This window comes from Rhinolophus ferrumequinum, chromosome 12 (assembly GCF_004115265.2).
Source record: "Rhinolophus ferrumequinum isolate MPI-CBG mRhiFer1 chromosome 12, mRhiFer1_v1.p, whole genome shotgun sequence".
Classification (NCBI taxonomy): Eukaryota; Metazoa; Chordata; class Mammalia; order Chiroptera; family Rhinolophidae; genus Rhinolophus; species Rhinolophus ferrumequinum.
The window spans coordinates 52885652-52904751 of NC_046295.1; the positions used below are offsets into that span (position 1 = coordinate 52885652).

The 19100-nt window shown below is 39.8% G+C and overlaps 1 protein-coding gene across 3 annotated transcripts in view; it reads left to right on the forward strand.

Moving 5' to 3' along the window:
• The first annotated feature begins 11251 nt into the window (after positions 1–11251).
• The window catches only part of ZCCHC7 (zinc finger CCHC-type containing 7), a 193372-nt gene continuing 185523 nt past the window's right edge, over positions 11252–19100 (forward strand). The window contains exons 1-2 of one of the 3 annotated variants that reach the window (XM_033123836.1): positions 11252–11378; positions 16179–16812. In XM_033123836.1, coding sequence (XP_032979727.1) covers positions 16203–16812 — 610 coding nt within the window. In that variant the 5' untranslated portion in view covers positions 11252–11378; positions 16179–16202. Of the gene's footprint in view, positions 11383–11406; positions 12012–16178; positions 16813–19100 lie in introns of those variants that run through there. The other 2 variants (XM_033123837.1, XM_033123838.1) reach the window with 2 other exon arrangements.

A 19100-nucleotide genomic window follows, 5' to 3' on the forward strand; every position in this document is an offset into this window, starting at 1 on the left:
TGCTCGTTTGAGGAGATATTGCTGGGAATGAGACTTCCTTAAGGGAGAGATGTCTTAAAAAGAGGGAGGGCAGCGCAAAAGTATAAGGAAAGGAAAGCAAAGAAGGAAAAGGGACAAAGAAAGAGAAGCTGTCGAATAAGAATAAAAGAATCTGCAAAGTTAATATATATTTTTAAACAATACATACAATCCCAAATCTAAGCTACCATATGTAGGGGTTACTTATTAATCCCCGTTTTGATTTTCCAGTTGGAATATCCATGTTTGATTTCTTTTCTTTCATGTGTGTGTTATTTGTGTGTGTGTGTGTGTGCGTGTGTGTTATTTTTTGCCTGAATTTTTACCACATCGACAGAAATCTAAATGTAAAAATTTATCTATGAGCCCATTGCTCCAACAGATCAAACTTGCTTTTTCTGTCCCGTTCCAGTTCTTGTCTAAATGGATAATTTCACACAGTGGCAATGATAATATTATAAGAACTCACATGCTTCTAAAATTTTGTCACAGGAATTTCCCCAGTTTATAGACTTCATAATGACCACTTTAATTACTTAAGAATATTCCAAAGTATACTGTACTCTAATTAACTTATCCATTCTTGTGTTATTGGACTTTATGGTTCCTTCCCACTTTTCATAGTTGTAGATAATGCCAAATACACCTCTCCGTATAGTCAATGTATACAACAAACTTTCATTTGGCAGGTACTGTGTTGGATAATAGGGATTACCTGGATGGATTCTGCTTCAGAGTCTAGGGAGGGAGACAGACAAATGAGCACACAATTACCACTTAGAGCTTCAGCCCCCTGCTACCCAAAGGGTGGTTCACCAACCAGCAGCATCAGCTTCATCTGGGAGTGTGTTAGGAATGCAGAATCCCAGGTCCCACCCCAGACCTACTGAATCAGAATCTGAATTTTAACAAGATCCCCCGGTGACTTGTGTGCACATTACAAGTTTGAGAAACTGCCAGTTCCAATCCCCTCCTGTCTTCCTTGGTAGGTCACTTGATTAATCTTTCCCAGTCTTTCCTGCCTTTCTAATCTCTTCTCTACTTTCCCACAGCCACAAACATGCTTAGTCTTTCTATCTTAAAAACAGCATTAAAAAACCTCAAACCTTGATGCTTTTTCCTCTCTAGTATGGGCCTCAAAAGACTTGCACGTATTTCTCTGTAACCTCATCTCCCACTTCCTCTCAAATCAGAGCACACTGGCTTCTGTTCCTACTACTTCACTTAACTAGCTTTGAAGATGGGTTCTGGGGATTCTTGGCTGCACCATCCAGTATCCAGTGGACTATCCAGTTTTCACTTGGTGTTGTTATCTGTCACCCCAATTAATCCTGTCTCCCAAACTTTCTTCTGGACATTGCCACTCCCTCCTAGATTTCTCCTACTTCTCTTACTATGTTATCCCAGTATCTGGTCCTCCCCACACTGGATCCTTTGCTGTTAGCTCCTTGCTCTGCTTCCTAAACCTTGGGGTCCAACCCCCAGGATTCTGTCCTTGATTTTTTCTCACTCTACACATTGTCCCTGAATAAGCTCATTTCCATCCAAGGTTTCAATTGTTATCTCTCAGCAGAAGACTCCCAATACACAACACATCTATATGCAGAACTCTCTATTGTGAGCACCTTTCCTCTATATTCAAGTGCCTACCAGACTTCACCACCTGGATTTCCAAATGCATCTCAAATTCAGCAAATCTGAAAGTGGTCCCCTTAAAAAAACTGTTTATCCTCTGGTCTTTTTGTCTCAATACAGTACCAGCAACCACCTAGTGACTCTTCCCTCCCTCACACTCAACCAGTCACTTTGTATTGTTCATTCTACCTCTTCCACATCTCTCAGGTCCATCCTCATTGACATTTTCCTGGTTCAGCTCTTACCACCTCTCCCTAGGATGACTGCAACAATCGCTCGACTGGTCTCCCTGCTTCTGCTCCGACTCTCGTTCCTTCATCCTTTTCCAATCTAAAGTGATTATTGGTCATATAAACATATGATCTTCTCACACCCCTGCTACTGCTGCTAAACCTTTCCAAGGATGTCCAGACCTATTCAATCAAAACCTTGGGGAGGTGGGGTCAAGACACCCAAGATAGGGGAATTTGGACATTCTACTCTCCTTGGTTGCAAATTACTGGCCAACAAAATGACATACTTGGCCTGGCAGAATCAGCAGACTCCTTGGGAATGAAAAGAATACCTGCTCCCTGTTGTGAGGTCCCTGATTGATTTTAGAACAGCACAGTGCTCTCTCGGAGGAAGCTACTGAAACGAGGGGATTCTTGAAACACTAGCACATTGAGTCTGTCTGTCCAGGCGACCAAAGAGTCTCCTACTTCCCCTTTGTCTGAATGTGTCTCTCTAGGCCATGGTAACCACATCTGGTGGTGTGCTGAAAATGTTTAATACCTGGCACTCGGGGGAAAACGTCCTGATTTAAAGCAGCCGCTGATTCCCGCGGTGTAAGTACTCCCACAATGGCTGACTTCAAGTTCCCAGTGGGATGCCATCGAATGCGTTGTTGGGAGGGGATGAGCAGTCGCATACCATTATCTAGTATTTCCACTGTACAGATACAACAGACATACATTACTTTAAGAGAAAAGATAATAGCATAATAATTAGGAAGTAATCAATTTCGAGTATTTATTATCATTTAAATATATAATTTATTTCATTGTAGGTTTGGATAATTTAATTTTTAACAATGACTGTATGTAACAACAGGCTTGCAAAATTCCTGAAAACTTAACAGTCAGCTCTCATGAGCCAGTACGAGCCCAGCTCAAGTAAGTTACTGCCTCCATTCCACCACGACTGTGTCACCTCTCCCCTGGTCTAAGGCAAACGCTCTCCTCACTGGCCTCTGCCTCTAGTCTCACCATCCCTACCGTTAGAGAGATTGGATAAAACACACATTTGACCATATGACCCTGTCTAAAACCTTCCATGGGTCTTGATTGTCCTGGGGATAAAACCAAATTCCCTACCTAGCAGGCGTGGTCTTTGTGATCTGGCTTCTGCCTTCTTCTATAGCTTCCCAGATTATTCTTTCATGGTGTTTTCCTCTCTCCCTGTCGCCCTCAACATGCTGTGCTCCAGAAGACAACACACCTGACATTTCACAAACACAGGAGGCTGTCACGCCGCTGGGCCTCTGCCGAGCATACCCCCCCACACACATCTGGTTTCACCACAGAGAGCACTTACTCCTCTCACAAGAGTCAGAGAGTCACTTCTTATGGGGACTTTTCTCATTTATATATGAACCCCCCCACCTCTCGTGGCCCAATGAACTCTGTAATACTTCTACCTTAGAAGCTGGTAGCACCTCATTTCATATTTATTTACAGATCTGTTTATTTCTATTGGATTATAAACACCCAGTATAGAACTGGCGCTGAGCGGGAGCTAAAGCAGGTATCTGTTAAGTGAATAAATGAATGAGAGCCAAGAAGCTCTAAAGCTGAGGTCCCAAAAGCCTGGTTGCAAAGACAGTGTGGTGAAGACCATGAGGCTGGATCAGATCTGTCCTTGCTCTTGATTAACCAAAGAAGCTGCCTCTTCCTACGGGGACAGAGGATCTCAACGTGGGAAGGGAACTGAAAGGTTCTGATGCTCTCAAGAAGGGAGTGTTACTAATTCTGACACATGCTACAATACCGATGAACTTGAAGACATTATGCTAAGTGAAAACATTACGCTAAGCATCACAAAAAGACAAATACCACATGATCCCCCTTATATGAGGTACCTAGAGTACCAAATTCATAGAAAGAGAAATAGGATGGTTACCCGGGGTGGGGGCGGGAGGGTAAAATGGGGAGTTAGTATTGAATGGGTACAGAGTTTTAGTTTGGGAAGATGAAAATGTTCTGGAAATGGGTTGTGGTGACAGTTGCACAACAATGAATGGATTTAATATCACTGAACTATACATTTAAAAGTAGTTAAAATGGTTCATTTTTATGTTATGTATATTTTACCACGGCGGGGGGGGGGGGAGGAACGTCAGTTCCTAGATCTGAGGGGGTCAGAGAAAGGGATGAGGTAGAAATAGAGCAGTGATGAAGCTTGTCTTGGAACTGATCTCCCTCCCTTCCTCTCTCCAACACTGGCCCTGAGCCAGGTCCTGTTTGCATGTGTGTGGGGGGACTCAGCGATGAATAACACACTTTTGGTGTATGTGAGGGAAATATTTTCTCCCACTTTGTGGTTTGTCTTTTAATTTTGTTTATGGTATCTTTTTCCTTAAAATACTATATTTAACATTTTTTCTAAATCACATAATTTCACATCTCAGTAATTTGTTTTTGAATGGTATGAGGTAGGTTATAACTTCTTGTTTGCAGTTCTTTCAGCACCATTTATCAAATATTCTGTCTTTTCTCCACTGATTTGAAATGCTGTCTTTATCACACACCAAAATACATGAATCTATTGTTTCTGACTTTTTGATGTTATTCCTGCTGCAGTGCCACATGAGATCCATTTTAGTCCTGATTCTGTGGTTACTCTGCTGGGCCTCACCCAGTGGCCTATAGTTAGTTACTTTCTTACTTTCATAGATAAATGCCATTTACCCTCTGCCACCCTATATAGCTCCTAGCAATTCCTGCCCATTGCTTTTCTGGTCCCATTCCACACAATTCTATCTTGTTCTAATCTAATCAAGTTTAGCCCAGGTGGTCCTTGAAGACAGGAAATTAGAGCATTTGATAATACTACCTGAAAAGAACCACAGTTTGTGTCTTCTAAGCAGCCTGGAGCTTTCTTTGGGTAATGTTCAGTCAGATAGATAGACTCCCTCTCTTGCCAAAAACCTAAAGCAGACAATAAAACTGCTCACTGTTCCCACACAGCCGAGCATACAGAAGAGAAAAAGAGAGTAACTTCTGAGAGCAACAGCACAACGAAGGAAAAGAAGACATTCTCAAGAGACACAGGCATTGAACGTTCTGAAGAAAATGAATGGTAGTTCAGGACTCCAATAGAGCTATCCAGCAGCAGAGCAAGAATAGGGATTGCTAGGGCCATTCAAATAATATTTGTTGAAGACTGTACAGAAAGCATGAAGTTTGAGTATAGCAGATAGGGAGACAGACTCTTCTGCAATTACAAGGTGTGATGCAAGAAACACACTGCACAAATGCAGACTGGTATCAGTCATAGAAGAATATCAGATCCTGAGTGAAAGCAGAGGAAGAAGATATCGATTGTATCATGATACAGTCCTTCTAAACCCCACCTTACTAGTGGTTTCACCAATTTAGTAAGAAACAATGGCTATTAATGGCTGAAATTGTGCATAACATCTGTAATTTATTGTACATAATTGTGCTTGATTGTTGTAAACTGTATACAAAACTCATTTAATAGGGTGATCTTGACTATTCTCAATTAATTTTTATCTGTTGTCAATCTAAAGTCCTGAGTAAAATAATTCATGCAAATGTCAATATAAAGACATGCCTGGACTGAAAAGGGCATGATTCTGGATTCTGAGACAGGCAGGTGAAGAAAGCTGCCCTTTTATAGAGTGAGACCCGAATAAGGTCTGTCCCTATTTGAGCATGTGAATCCCTGCATGCACAGAATCTGTGGGATCCAGGGCTCATGGACATTTAAAATAAAGACATTCTTTTTGGAGGGTGCATGTCATGTCATGTCAACACATTACTGATGACATGCTTCAGGATTTCAAGAATCTGATGATTCTTAAATAAATTAGAATCTCAATACTTTTACTAGTCAATGGTCATTATATAATCACTTAGATGTAAGCTTTGAGGAATACAACTCCAGCTAGGAATAATAACAAATGAGACTAGAGTCCTTGTCATACTAGCTCCTTATCCCTAGGATTGTATTGTAATGAGAATATTATCACTTATATGGTTTCATTTATAGTGTGTGTGTATATATATATATATATATATATATATATATATATATATATTAAATGTCATGATCTTATAAGGAAAAGTAGTCTAAAAATAAATTAAAAGCGTACTGTATGAATGTCCAAATTTTCAAGAATGATTTCATGGCCTGGATGAAAATTGCATGCTCTCTCCATCACCTTGCAATTTGAAGATCTGCAAAATCATGAATAATTAAAAAGGACGTTAAACTTTTCAAGAAATCCAGATGGGTACCAATGTCATTGAGAATTCCTGAGAATCACCTTGATTGCTGCTTCAGACTGGGAGCTTGGATTGAACATTACTTACCAGTTGCAACGTACGGGCTTTAAGTGACAACAGTTTCTATAATTACATTTTAAAATTGTACAGACATTAAGTCTATATTTGTGGCAAATGAAAAACATCCAAACTTTAAAGGGTAACATTTGGTCATTTCACTTGTCAGCCTCTATTTCTGCCTCAACTTTTAAGATTTGGTGCCAGAGTTAACACTAACTTTTGCTGGGAACTTGCAAATCCCTTCTCTATTTTGGGCCGTAGTTTTCCCTTCTGCAAAATGAGGGAGTTGTACTAGATGTCCCTTTCAGCCATTATTCTAGGGTTTCTTATTCTGCAGTCACTGGATGAAGAGAAATTGCCAATGAAATCACTGTGCAGCCAGAAGAACTCAAGTTATTTCTTGCAGGGCTTGAGGCTGGGTAGGATGAAGGCTTAAAATCTTCATTTCCCATATGAGGTAGCAGGGAAGTGTATCTATTTGTGGGTTGCATTGCTCATCATTTCTACCCTCTTGTCTCCCTTTCTCCCAACACCATGCTATGTTCTAGACACTCAGAGCCAGTGGTTGTTCCTCAATACGGGAGACTCACTTGTCAGTTTCCTTAGCTTCTGTTGTTCCTTTGCCAGAAGATTCCCCTGCTTTCTCTATCTAGCAAACTCTTACTTATTCTTTTTGTTTTCCCTCTTAATTTTATATTTTGACATAATTTCAGAGAAAAATTGCAAAATTGGTATAAAGAATTCTCATACACCTTTTACCCAGATCCCCCAAATGTCAACTTTCCCCCATATTTATATCATCATTCTCCTTTCTTTCTCTCTTCCTCTCGCTTCCCCTAACACAATTTTTTTCTGATTCTTGAGAATCAGTTTCAGATATGACATCCTTTTACTCCAAGTACTTCTGTGTGAATAGCCTAAAATAAGGATATTCTCTTACATAACCATAATATAAATATAAAAATGGGGCAAATAACAATCAGTACAGCACTGTCATCAAATCTAGATTTATTTTGATTTTGCCAATTGTCCCAATGATAGCCTTTATGGCAAAAGAAATCCAAGATCATGCATTGCATTTATTACATATCATGTCATTTTTGCTGTCCTTCAGCGTGGAACAGGTCTTCAGTCTTCCTCTGTGTTTATGACCCTGACATTTTGAAGAGACAGAGCCAGGTGCTTTGTATAATATCCTTCAATTGGTGTTTGTCTGATAGCCTCCTCATGATTATATTCAGGTTATGAGCTTGCGGTAGGACTACCACTGAAGTGATGTGGCATTCTTCTCAATGAATCACATCTCGCTTTTTTTTAAGTGCAAGTCCCCTTTTTTAAGCGAAAGTCCCTCCTCCCGCCACTCCCACTCCCCTCCTCAGAGGTTATTGATTGGTATCCATCCAATATTTTCTCTATGCATTTATATATACACATATCTATATACAGACACACATATATCCTTTAAAAATATTACAAAAACAAATACATACTATACCTATTGCTCTGGAACTTGTCTTTTTTACACTTAACTTTATGCCTTGGAGATCATTCTATGTCAGTATATACAGATTCATTGCATTCTTTTAAAAGTGTCATAGGTTTTTAAAAAATAGTATAGATGGATCCTTGTTTATTTTATTCCCTATTGATGAATATTTGTTTTTTCCATTTTTCTATCATAAATTACCTTTTTACATACATTAAGAACATAGCTCATTTACAATTTTGATAGATACTGTCAAAAAGCTCCCCTAAAAGGCTTTTCCAATATGTATTCCCATCCACCATTTATGAGATCATTTGCATTTTTCTGATTATTAGTGAGCACCCTTTTATCATAATTCTGGCCTTTTGGATTTTTTCTGTGAGTTGCCTGTTGGTGTTCTTTGCCATGAGAATGTTGGTTTGTTGACCACTTATCTGGCCTTTGCCTCTGCAGAAAGAGGCTTCTCCCCTAAGCAGCCAGCTGCTCCCTTCTCCACGTCTCACAACAGCTATTTGTACTCACCCAGCCCTTCATTTGGCAGTCATTTCATAGTGAATCCACTCATTCCACAAGTGTTTTCTGTGAGCTCACTCTGTGCGTGGGCTTGGGATAGGTGCTGGGTGTAGAGATAGCAGCTGGTCATCAGTCTCCACCCTCAAGGAGTTTAGTTTCGAAAGACAGGTCTGGGCAGAAAAGAGCATGGGTTTGGGATACAGACAATACTTGGGTTTGAATCTCAGCTGTGTGAGTTAGAGCAAGTCACACTAGTTGCAATTTCCATACTAGTGAAATGGGCATAACACCTCCCTTACACAGTCATTTTGAGGATGGGAGAGACAATGTATCTCAAGTGGCTAGCAAGGACCTGTTACATAGTAGCTTCTCAGTGAATGAATAGCAATTGAAAGGCAACTGTTAAGAGGTCAAAATGATTAATTCTCAGAGGTTCTAGGTACTACTAATCAATTGGAATAAAAGGAAGTAGCTCCTCCCTCTGCAATGGAAGGGGAAGGATAAGTAATATGTGCTACTCATCTAGACCGTGCCCCATTTTGATTGCCCTCTGCAGCAAGGCAAGCCTCTTTGTCCTGGCCCCTCACGCCAATTCAGCTGCTCACTGTTGATGCAGTATGGCTGCTGTCCTGGGGAAAGCAGGTGTTTCCTTCCTCAAATAAATAGGCTCTTTAGAACATTCTCTGTAAGAGAGGCTTCAGGATACTTGTGCATGCTGCCATCCATAATCTCAAGAAGTGCAGACCCTACATAGTGTGAGGTGGAAAGAGAAATACTGGACAACTTCAAAGGGAGAGACTCAGGGATCTGGATTGCAGACACAGTTCTGCCTCTGTTAGGTGACTCTTGGCAAGTCTTTCCTTCTGGTCTTCAGTTTCCCCATCAGTGCTGTAGGAAACTAGATCTCATGATTTCTAAAAGCCATCTAAATGAGAACTTACCATGTAAAGGCAGAAAGTGTTTGTATATACACTACTTTCCTCAGAAAGCTCTTTATCCTTGGGACCTCTACAGCTCTTTATATCTGTCTTAATGTCATGGAACACCACACTGCATTCCAGTTATTTGGGGTTATGACATGGTTTCCACATTGAACTAATAGCTAGTGGATCCACAACTTGTTATTGTTCTTGGTTTCCTAGAGCCTATAGGGAGTTAGAGCACCTTCATTCCTTTAAAAACTTTATTGAGTGTTTTCCATCTGTCAAGCATTATGTTAGCTGAAGATACAAAGATAAAATGTCAAAGCTTCTGCCTTCAGGGAGTTCACAATCTAGCTGGGAGATACCCGTAAGAGAAACAATATAATTGTCTCGATGGAGGTTTGTCCAAAGTGCAGGACAGCCCAGGGGAAGGAATGCCTGTACTGTCTGGCTGAGTTGGAAGGTTTCCCTGAAAACCCAGGGCTTGAGCAGAGGAAGGTGAATAGGGGTATGTTAGAAAGACAGGGAGGACTTCCCAGGCAGTGGGAATGCCATCTATGGAGGCACAGATGTGAGAGGGCATAGTGTGTTCTGGCAATAGCCCAGGATTCAGCATGGTGATGAATAGGGTAGGCAGATATCAGCCCATGATTTACCCTTTATGCCATCCAAAGGACTCTTGGTTTTATGACATAACCTAAGGTGAGTAAAGCATTCTAAACATGGGGATGTAGTAAGTCTTTGTTGAGTGCATGAGTAGTAGTGGGATGACTGGGCACAGTAATTTGGAGTATGTCCTCACCTGTGGCCTTGAACAACGTACTTCTTTGAATCTGTTTCCTTTTTTTGTGACACAAGAATTAAAAAAATCAACCTCAAAGGGTTGTTAAAATTTAAAAGGGGTTATACATAATACATTTATAGGAGTAAGCCTGGCACTTGATAAAATATTAGTAAATTATTTTTTAAAGGTAAAATTTGTTTTATGCAATACGCATTACCTAAACAATCTAGTAACCCTGTGACCCATCTTAGCCTGTTTCCTACTATGCAAAATGGGTTCCCCAATTTTACCTTTTCATTGTATCCTATCTGCCTCCTTAGCACTTACCATAATGTTAATTAAATTTTCTAATTATTTTCCTCGCCAAACTCTTGGATTATAACCAAATTATCTGTACTTTGTTTTCTCAGCTAGACTTGCAGGTCTAAGAGACCAGAGACTTTAAAAAGTTTACCACTATACCCCCAGTTGCTAGCACTGCCTATCTCTTAAGCGATGTTCGGTAAATGTTGGCAAAAAGAACCAATGTCAAGCTTATCTTTCAGGACTGTTGCCAAGGGACAACGAATTGATAAAGTGCTTCATTATTTGTAAAGTTGTACAGATGGGTTTATTAAAATAAGGTGTGAGAAGAGGAACGGAAGCCAGAAGCTTCCAAAGGACCACACTATTCACTTTAATCTTTAGCAAGAGTACATCTCTTCAAGGTTCACAACGAGTTAAATCTGTTGTCTTGTACTCTCGAAAAGGAGCAGGAAGCGCCCCCAGAGTTAAGTTCAACTTCAAAGTAGAGGTGGAAGGTACCAGCCTAAGGTCATCCAGCGCACCTAAGAAGTTGGAAGCCGGGCGCTCTCAAAAGAGGCTTCTCGCTTGATGAGGAGCCCTGGGTCCGCCGGCCAAGCCGCCTACCGCACCCGCTCTTGTCCCCTACCCGGGACTCGGCTCTTGCCCTGCGCCACGTGGCACAGCGAGGCTGTCCCACGAGGTGGAGAGAGAAGGAGGTGAAGTACATTCTGAAACACGCTGAGGGGCATCATGGGAGATATAGTTTTTCTTGCGGGCACAGAAGGATGCGAGCTCCCCCCGGCTTTGCCTGGTAAGTAGCATCTCTTCCGCGTAAGTCATTCAAACAAAGTCCCCCTATTACAGATGTAGCCTAGGTATCTTTGAAAGAAGCAGTGAAAGGAAAGAGGAAAAGCAAGCAAAGCACGCCGAAAAATTATTAGCGGGGAAGGAAAGGGTTAACAGTGGTTACGCATGCGCACGGAGGGTCCGCAGGGTGGGCGGGGACGGAAGACGACTCCTGGGAGCTGTGTTTTCCCCGGAAGTGCCTTCCCTCCTCCCGGGTCCGCGCGGACGCGGTTTCCTTACCTCATTTGTCCTCGCCCCTCCCCGTCCCTCTACGCGTTTTGGTTCCTGGTTGGTGCTTCCTGGTCACGGCCGCGGCAGTGAGTATGTGTGTGACGGACCCCGAGCCGCCGGTGGCCGGGGGACCCCCTGCCCGCCCTCCGCCTCTCCCGCCGGGCTGTGGAACTAGCGCGTGTCCCTTCGCCGGCCTCCGCGTCTCCTGTCTGTCCCCCACTCGTGGCGGGGCGCGGCTCGTGGTCTCTCAGTGGTGCTCTGCCCCACGCCGCTCGGCTGACCCGCTGGGGTGTCCGCCTCTCCCTGCCCGGCCGGAGCCTGAGGTCGTGGTTCAAAGAAAGGCTGGGCACCCCATCGCCTCGGTGGGGTTGGCGGTTCTGCGCATTTTACCTCCACTACCCCCGAGATTGTCCTGTCTTTTAGTGAAGCCGGTTAGGTAAACGCGGAGGTCCCGCCGCACCGAGAGGGGGTCCTGCCTGTGAGGACCGAACAGTCCTGGGGCAACTCCAGCTGCTGTTGTCAGAAGCAGCAGCTGCAGCTGTGGGGCCAGAAAAATTTAGGGAGACATATCCCTTCACCCATGTAAAAGAGGGAGACTTGGACAGCATCCGCTAAGACTCCCTTTATTCTTCACATCTCACGAGCCCGCAGTGAACTTCAACTTGAAGGAAGAGCTGCTGGTGCAGTGGGAAAACTTGCTGGGAGTCAGCAGGCCTGAGGTCTGTGCGCGGCTCCACCATTGATTAGCTGGTGACTCTAGAAATCTCATCTTTAGGTTGAATTTACCTTTATTTCAGATTACAGGGTTGAATTAGGAGGTCTTTTAGGCTCAAAGAATAAATAAGCTTCTCAAACCCGGTTTCTCTATAAAATGAGAGCGTTCACTTTAGTGACTCTTGCAGGTATTTTCCAAAGCTCAACTTTGTGTTTTGAATACTTAGGCTAGCACATCCGAAGACTTTTACGGGGGTTGTGTGTATTTTTCGGACAGCATTATGCTTTTGGGACAGTTCGGTATTGCTGTTTTCAAGAGAATCTGAGGGTGGGGAATGAACTGAGGAAGAAGTGGAAACGGCGGTTGTTAACATAGTTACAAGGATAAGATACTGAGTAGCAAAAAGTTAAAAGGGATTAGCGAAAGGTGAAGTTAAGTGTTTACAGATAGGATTAGTTATTAGAAAAGGACTTTATGTATCCAAGAACAAACAGCTGGACTTGCCCGAATAATTTAAGCATGATTTTCTCCCACCAACATCTGGTGTTCTTTTTTTTTTTTTCTTCCTGGCCATTGTTTCACACATTTGGATTCTGTACCCCAGACAGATTTGTTTCAAAGTGGAAGCCTCATTTGAAGAATGGACAAATTTTAACACCAGAGGGAACTTAATACTTTTTTTTTTATATCTGTCACTGTCAGGATAGCTCACAAATTTTAAGTCAAAAATACACTATGTCTATTAGTCACTTTCCAATGAAAACTGGGTTTAAACTTAAGCTGCCAATTTGATTTAAATCTCCTTGAGATGAATATCTAAATTATCAAGTAGAAACATAGGCTAAAAGTTCTTTCAAAGGAAGTAAGAGCAAAAGATTCAGAATGACCAATTGGGAGACTGTTAGAGAAGTATCAAAGTTTGTGTAGTAAAGTCTGAAAGCTTAAATAAGCCTTCAGTTGTCTAGTCTAAAAATTCAGTGAATGAATACTGCTTCCACTTTTGAATAGTGAGAGCCTTTGCAGTTATTCTCTATAGCTGTTATATATTTGTTAAGCCATTTTAATTCTTTAGATAAGTTTCATTCCCAAACTAATATTTTAGTTTCCTAACATGAGAACCTAAGTCTTTTTTGGTCATAGGATTGCTATAATCTTTGATTACCAACTTGGGAGGCTCCTGGGTAGTAAACTGACAAATGTATGCTTTTTCTTCCAATTAAAATGCTTCTTTGGTAGTTTCTAAAGTTCACTGCAAAGTAAAATGGGTATTTGTTAGGTAAATTTAGGTGTTAAAACCAATTCAAACATAGCTCTGAAGGAAGTTTTTTTTAATCTTTATTTGAAATTATTTAAAAAAAATTTAAAAAACCTTAGTGAACACTTGGTTAAGAGTCAGGGAAATATGAATCAGTCCTAGCTACGTTCTTAACCATCAGCAAAATCTTGGAGAGGCCTCCTTATCTCTCCGGACCTCAGTTTCCTTATATGTAAATTGAGGATATTGTGTGAGATAATCTGAAAGGTCTCTTCCAGATTTAAAATTCTGTGATTCTCGTAGGGACCTTATCTAGTTAAGTATGCTTGAGAATCTTGTACATTGATCAAAAAGCTGAGAAATCTCCTGAATCAAGATATATATATTTCATAATCATCCTCTGAGTATATCCTTATTTTTAAAAAAGTAAATTAAATGCATTTGAATGTTATTGAAGTAGTAACATAAACCAAAACAGCCTCAGGCAAACCTTAACCCTGGCATACATAAGCTACATAAATAGAAGAGCAAGTTATGCTTAGCACAATTTTCAAGTACAGAAGATACAAAATCCTCTTAAAGGCCATAGGGGCTAAATTGTTAAATTCATTTTTCTACATTTCAGGGAAAAAGATAAACCCTTAGACCCAAGGAAGTCAGTTTTTATTACATTTCTGTAGTTTATTTTTGGCATACATTCACAGGTGTGCCCATGGCTCTGTTCTTAATCCCTTTCCTTTGGGATGGCTCCAAGAGTAGTACAAATTTGTAACTCTGTAATTTAGCTCTTTAATTTTTTTCTCTGCTGCACCGGAATTATGTTTTATCTTAGGTCTGCACTGGATCCTCAGGATGGATCCAGTGAGGATTTTGAAGGAAGCATAATTCCTTTGACTTCTTTTAGAATTAATTTACCTATTAAATAAAAGGAAAGGATTCATCTTTTATTTGAATTCCTCTGAGGCTAACATTTCAATATAAACTGATAAATGCTATGAGCATTATTAGTCAGACAGCCACATTCAACGTGTACGACAGCAGCATAGCAACCTGAGGGACAGTGCAAGAAGGGACTAGGTAAAAAAAATATACCTTTTAGAAGCAAAAAGACATTAATAGTTTGTTTTTCCCCCATGTTTATTGAGACCTAATTGACAAATAACATTGTGTAAATTTAAGGTGATGATTTGATATATGTATATGTAATTACCACGCTAAGGTTAGTTAACACATTTCATCACCTCATATATTTCCTTTTTTTTCAGAGAGAGCATTTGAGATTTACTCTCAGCAAATTTCAAGTATACAATGCAGTATTGTTAACTCAGAACTGAATCATCTCTTTTTTAAAATCCATCTTTATTGAGGTATAATTGACATAACATTAAGTTTAAGGTGTATAACAAAAGTTGGTTTCTTTATTTCTGTAGTTTATTTCCATTCCAATAATTCCATTTTTGGCTTTTATTTGTTTGATTCTTGGAGTCAGTGTATTTTATCACCAAAACTACAATCAGAACATCCTGACATTTGGACAGAGAATTGGTAAACTAAGAAAATGGCTAGTCTTTCTAAATTATATCTGTATAGCTAAAAGGGGAGCAGAAAGAATAAATTGTCATTGTTATTGTTTTCTAGGCCATCCCTGATTTTTTGAACAAACATGAGTTATTTTTCCAGAGCTCTCATTTTGATCAATATTCCATCAGTAGCTAATTGAAACATCTACTGTATAGATTTTTGGTTGATGATATGAGAATAGTTGGAATAGTTGGAGACAAATGTGAAATGCATCCCATCATAATGTCCATATTTTTGGCACATATTAGATTTATCAGGGCTGGAGAACAAATGCCTGATGATTTATTCATTTATTTATTCTTCATCGATTCAACAGACATTTATAGAGGTCCTGTTAAATAACCAGCAACTCTGTTTGGCTTTGGGGATCCATTGTTTAACAAAGTGCATGTAGTTCCTGCCCCTCCTGGTGTATGTGATCTGTGTTTTTGGGAGATTTACTTTGAATTAGTAATTGGAAATGTGTGGTGAATGTTTTGAAATGTAAAGTGTTATGGAAGCCTATAAAGGGGAATGCTTAATTTAGTCTGGTGGGTCAAGGGAAGTTTGCTTCCCTGAGGAAGTGATGTTTAAGCTGAGTTGAAGAATGAATAGGACTTAATATGCTCACAGTAGGAAATTAAAGTTCTAAAGCTAAGAGTTTTGCCTCAATTTTAGGTCCTTAGTAAGTTTGTATTTCATACACATCTTTATAGCTAGCACAGAAGTAAACCAGGTTTATCATTTTTATGTGTGTGTGTGTGTGTGTGTGTGTGTGTGTGTGTTTTAGTCAATGATCAGAAAGCAATGAGATTAGTTTTTAAATTGAGAATAAAAATCTACACAAAAACAGTAAATATAGTTGTTACTTGTTATAGATTTTAGTCATATCTGAAGTAATATTCCTGGATGAGAATATATACCTGAAAAGGTGAGATCTAGAACCAGGGAGCAGATGAAGAATGGATGGAATTGTGAGAATTGCCTAAAATATTTTTGTGATTTTTAAAATCACAGAAAAAGTATTTGGTGTCTGAGTCAGTGGATCTCAAACCTGTTTTCCCTTTCCAACATACCTGCAAAATATGACATTTCCATTCATAACTATAACTCAATTTGTTGGTAGTAATTTTCATTTGGAAGAGGTGGGCATTATTAGAGTAGATTTTAATAGGATTTAGAAATTCTTGAAAAACAGGTGCTGTAAGAGTCAAAGGTATTTTAATATGTCATTGAAAAGAATGATGACCTTTTATTATATAAAAGTTAGTTCTAAGAGGTGATAACATTATGAATTAAACAGGTATGATCTAGGCTTTTAAAATCCATTTCTTTGTATGACTTTCTGTTTTCCAGCATCAAAATCACTGACTTTCCGTGATGTTTGGTGGTTATGAGACTATAGAAGCCTATGAAGATGACCTTTATCGTGAAGAGTCATCTAGTGAACTGAGCATCGATAGTGAGGTGGAATTTCAGCTCTACAGCCAAGTTCATTATGCTCAAGATCTTGACGATGTCATCAGGGAGGAAGAACATGAAGAAAGGGACTCTGGGAATTCTGAACCATCCAGTAGTAAACCAAATCAGAAGAACTTAATTATCCTTTCAGATAGTGAAGTCATCCAGTTATCAGATGGGTCAGAGGTCATCAGTTTGTCCGATGAAGATAGTATTTATAGATGTAAAAGAAAGAATTTTAGTGTCCAAGCAAAAGAAAAAACCCAAGGTCCTCCTGCTTCTCTTCATTCAAATGAGTTGGATGATAAGAAATGCAAGAGGGATAGTGAGAAGCCTAAACCTGAAGAGAGATCGGGTACATTCCGAGAGGTCATGATTATAGAGGTCAGTTCAAGTGAAGAGGAAGAGAGCACCATTTCAGAAAGTGACAACGTGGAAAGCTGGATGCTGCTGGGATGTGAAGTTGATGATGATAAAGACGATGATATCCTTCTCAATCTTGTGGGATGTGATAACTCTGTTAATGAAGGTTAGTATCATGTTGGCCATTTTGAAAAGTAGTATCAACTTTAGAAGACTGCTTTCCTAGGCGAAAGACCGATAGCAGGTGCTCCTTTTAATTCCTCACCTTTTGATCTTGTTTTTTGCCTTGTTTCTCATGAGACTTTCTTTCCAATGGCTACTCTAATGGGAGTCTGCCTGAACATCAGAAAGAGTATGTCAGAATGTCAAAGACACTCTGCTTCTGCTGTAAGCAATTTCCTAGCTGCTTCTTCCTGTTTGGCTAGAGCCAGTTCTGGATCTGAAATCTTAGTTCCCCTCTCTTTGTGCTTGGTACCACAGGTGAGTATTCCATCCACCTCTGACATTGGTCCTGTGCTCTCATTCAGCCAAATCGGATGGGACTGTCCCTTCCTAAGAGATTTGCTTACCCGAGATTTAGCCAGGTAGCAAGTAAGCATGGGGAATGCCTGGTACATAGAGGATATGGAATTGGTATTAAGATTTTAGAAACTCCACAGTCAATAAAGTAGGAAACTGTGAAAAGCTGTAAGTCGACAGTAGATTGTAGGAGAGAATGTAAATTCTGAGAACCATGTCATTGAGGATTGAAATTTTGGTGTTAGCTTTGTCTCCTCTGTCACATGTAGTCATCTAGTTTTGAGCTTATCCTTTTAAAAAGTCCCTTTCGTTTCTCACCATTTATGCCTAATGCCTAGTCTCTTGCAATAGTTTCCTAAATGATCTTTTTTTATATCTTCCCTGCATACTATTGTTAAACTAGTGGTCTTGAAATGCCCTTTTACTCATGGTACTCGATTGCCATTCCAAAATCGTTCATGGTTCCCACTTGTCCTCAGAGGAAATGATGACATTGGATTTAGATCATGCTTTGGAGGTCCAGAGATTGACAAATCTTTTTTTTTTTTTTTTTTTTTTAGGAACCAGATAGAAAATATTTTAGGTTTCTAGACCGTAGGATCTCCTAAGTACTTTGCCCTTATTGTGGGCATAATACTTAAGAAATGGGATGGTTATTCTAACCAAATCTTATTTATAAAAACAGGTGGCTGCCTCAGGCTGTAGTAGGTCAACCCTGAGACTCTGACAGCAAAGAGAAGAAAAGAAATAGAACATAGAGCAAAATCAAGTAAAGCTTTGTCAGAGTAAGGGAAATCTGGTAATGTTTTTAGGTAGAAGAAAAAAAATTATGAAGAAGGTGAGGAGGTTAAACCTGTTTGTGGATTGGGGTGGGGAAGGCAAGTAAGAGATGGGGCAGGTCTACATGGCTGAATTAGTCTTTTAAAAGGGAGGAGACACACATTAAATTGCTAAATTACCAAATATTTGTGGAGGTAGAAAAGAACTGCATTATCTTGAGGGGATGCTTTTATTTATTTTTATTGAGGTAAAATTAACATAACCATTTTAAAATGTTCAATTCGGTGGCATTTAGTACATTCAGAATGTTGTGGAACCATTACATCTAGTTCCAAAACATTTTCACTACAAAGGAGACCGTGCACCCACTGAACAGTCACTTCCATTCCTTCCACCCCGAGGCTCTGGCAACCACTAATATGTGTTCTGTCTCTGTGGATTTACCTATTCTGGAAATTTCATGTAAATAGAATCATGCAATATGTGAGCTTTTGTGTCTGGCTTTTAGTGTAACGTTACTGTACACTACTGTACAGTACAGTGATACATACTGTACAGTACTGTACAGTACAGTGATACATACTGTAGCATGTATCAGTACTTCATTCCTTTTTTAAGGCTGAATAATATTCCATTTTATGAAGATACCACATTTTGTATATCCATTCATCTGTTGATGGACATACGGGTTGTTTCCACCTTTTGGCTGTTTTGAACAGTGCTGCTGTGAACATTCATGTACAGGTTTTTATTTGAATACCTGTCTTGGGTATTCTTTTGGGTATATACCTAGGAATAGAATTACTGGTATTTCTGTTTCATTTTTTTAAGGAATTGCCAAACTATTTTCCACCAAGTGCCTGCAGCATTATGCATTCCCATCGGTAATGTAGGAGGGTTCCACTTAATTGTATTGTTGTTAACGATGACTTGTCATGTTGCACTTTTCTGTTTGATTTGCTGATAGCTCTTTGTTACTTCTTATAGTTTTTTCTCCTGGTATGTATGTATGTATGTATGTATGTATGTATGTGCGTGCGTATTTTAGCTGTTGCTTATGTTGGCTTATGGTTTTTTAGAATAGATTTTTTTTGCATAAATTTTTTTTACATATTTTCATCTACTTATAGTTTTTAAAGAAACTGATTCATTCTT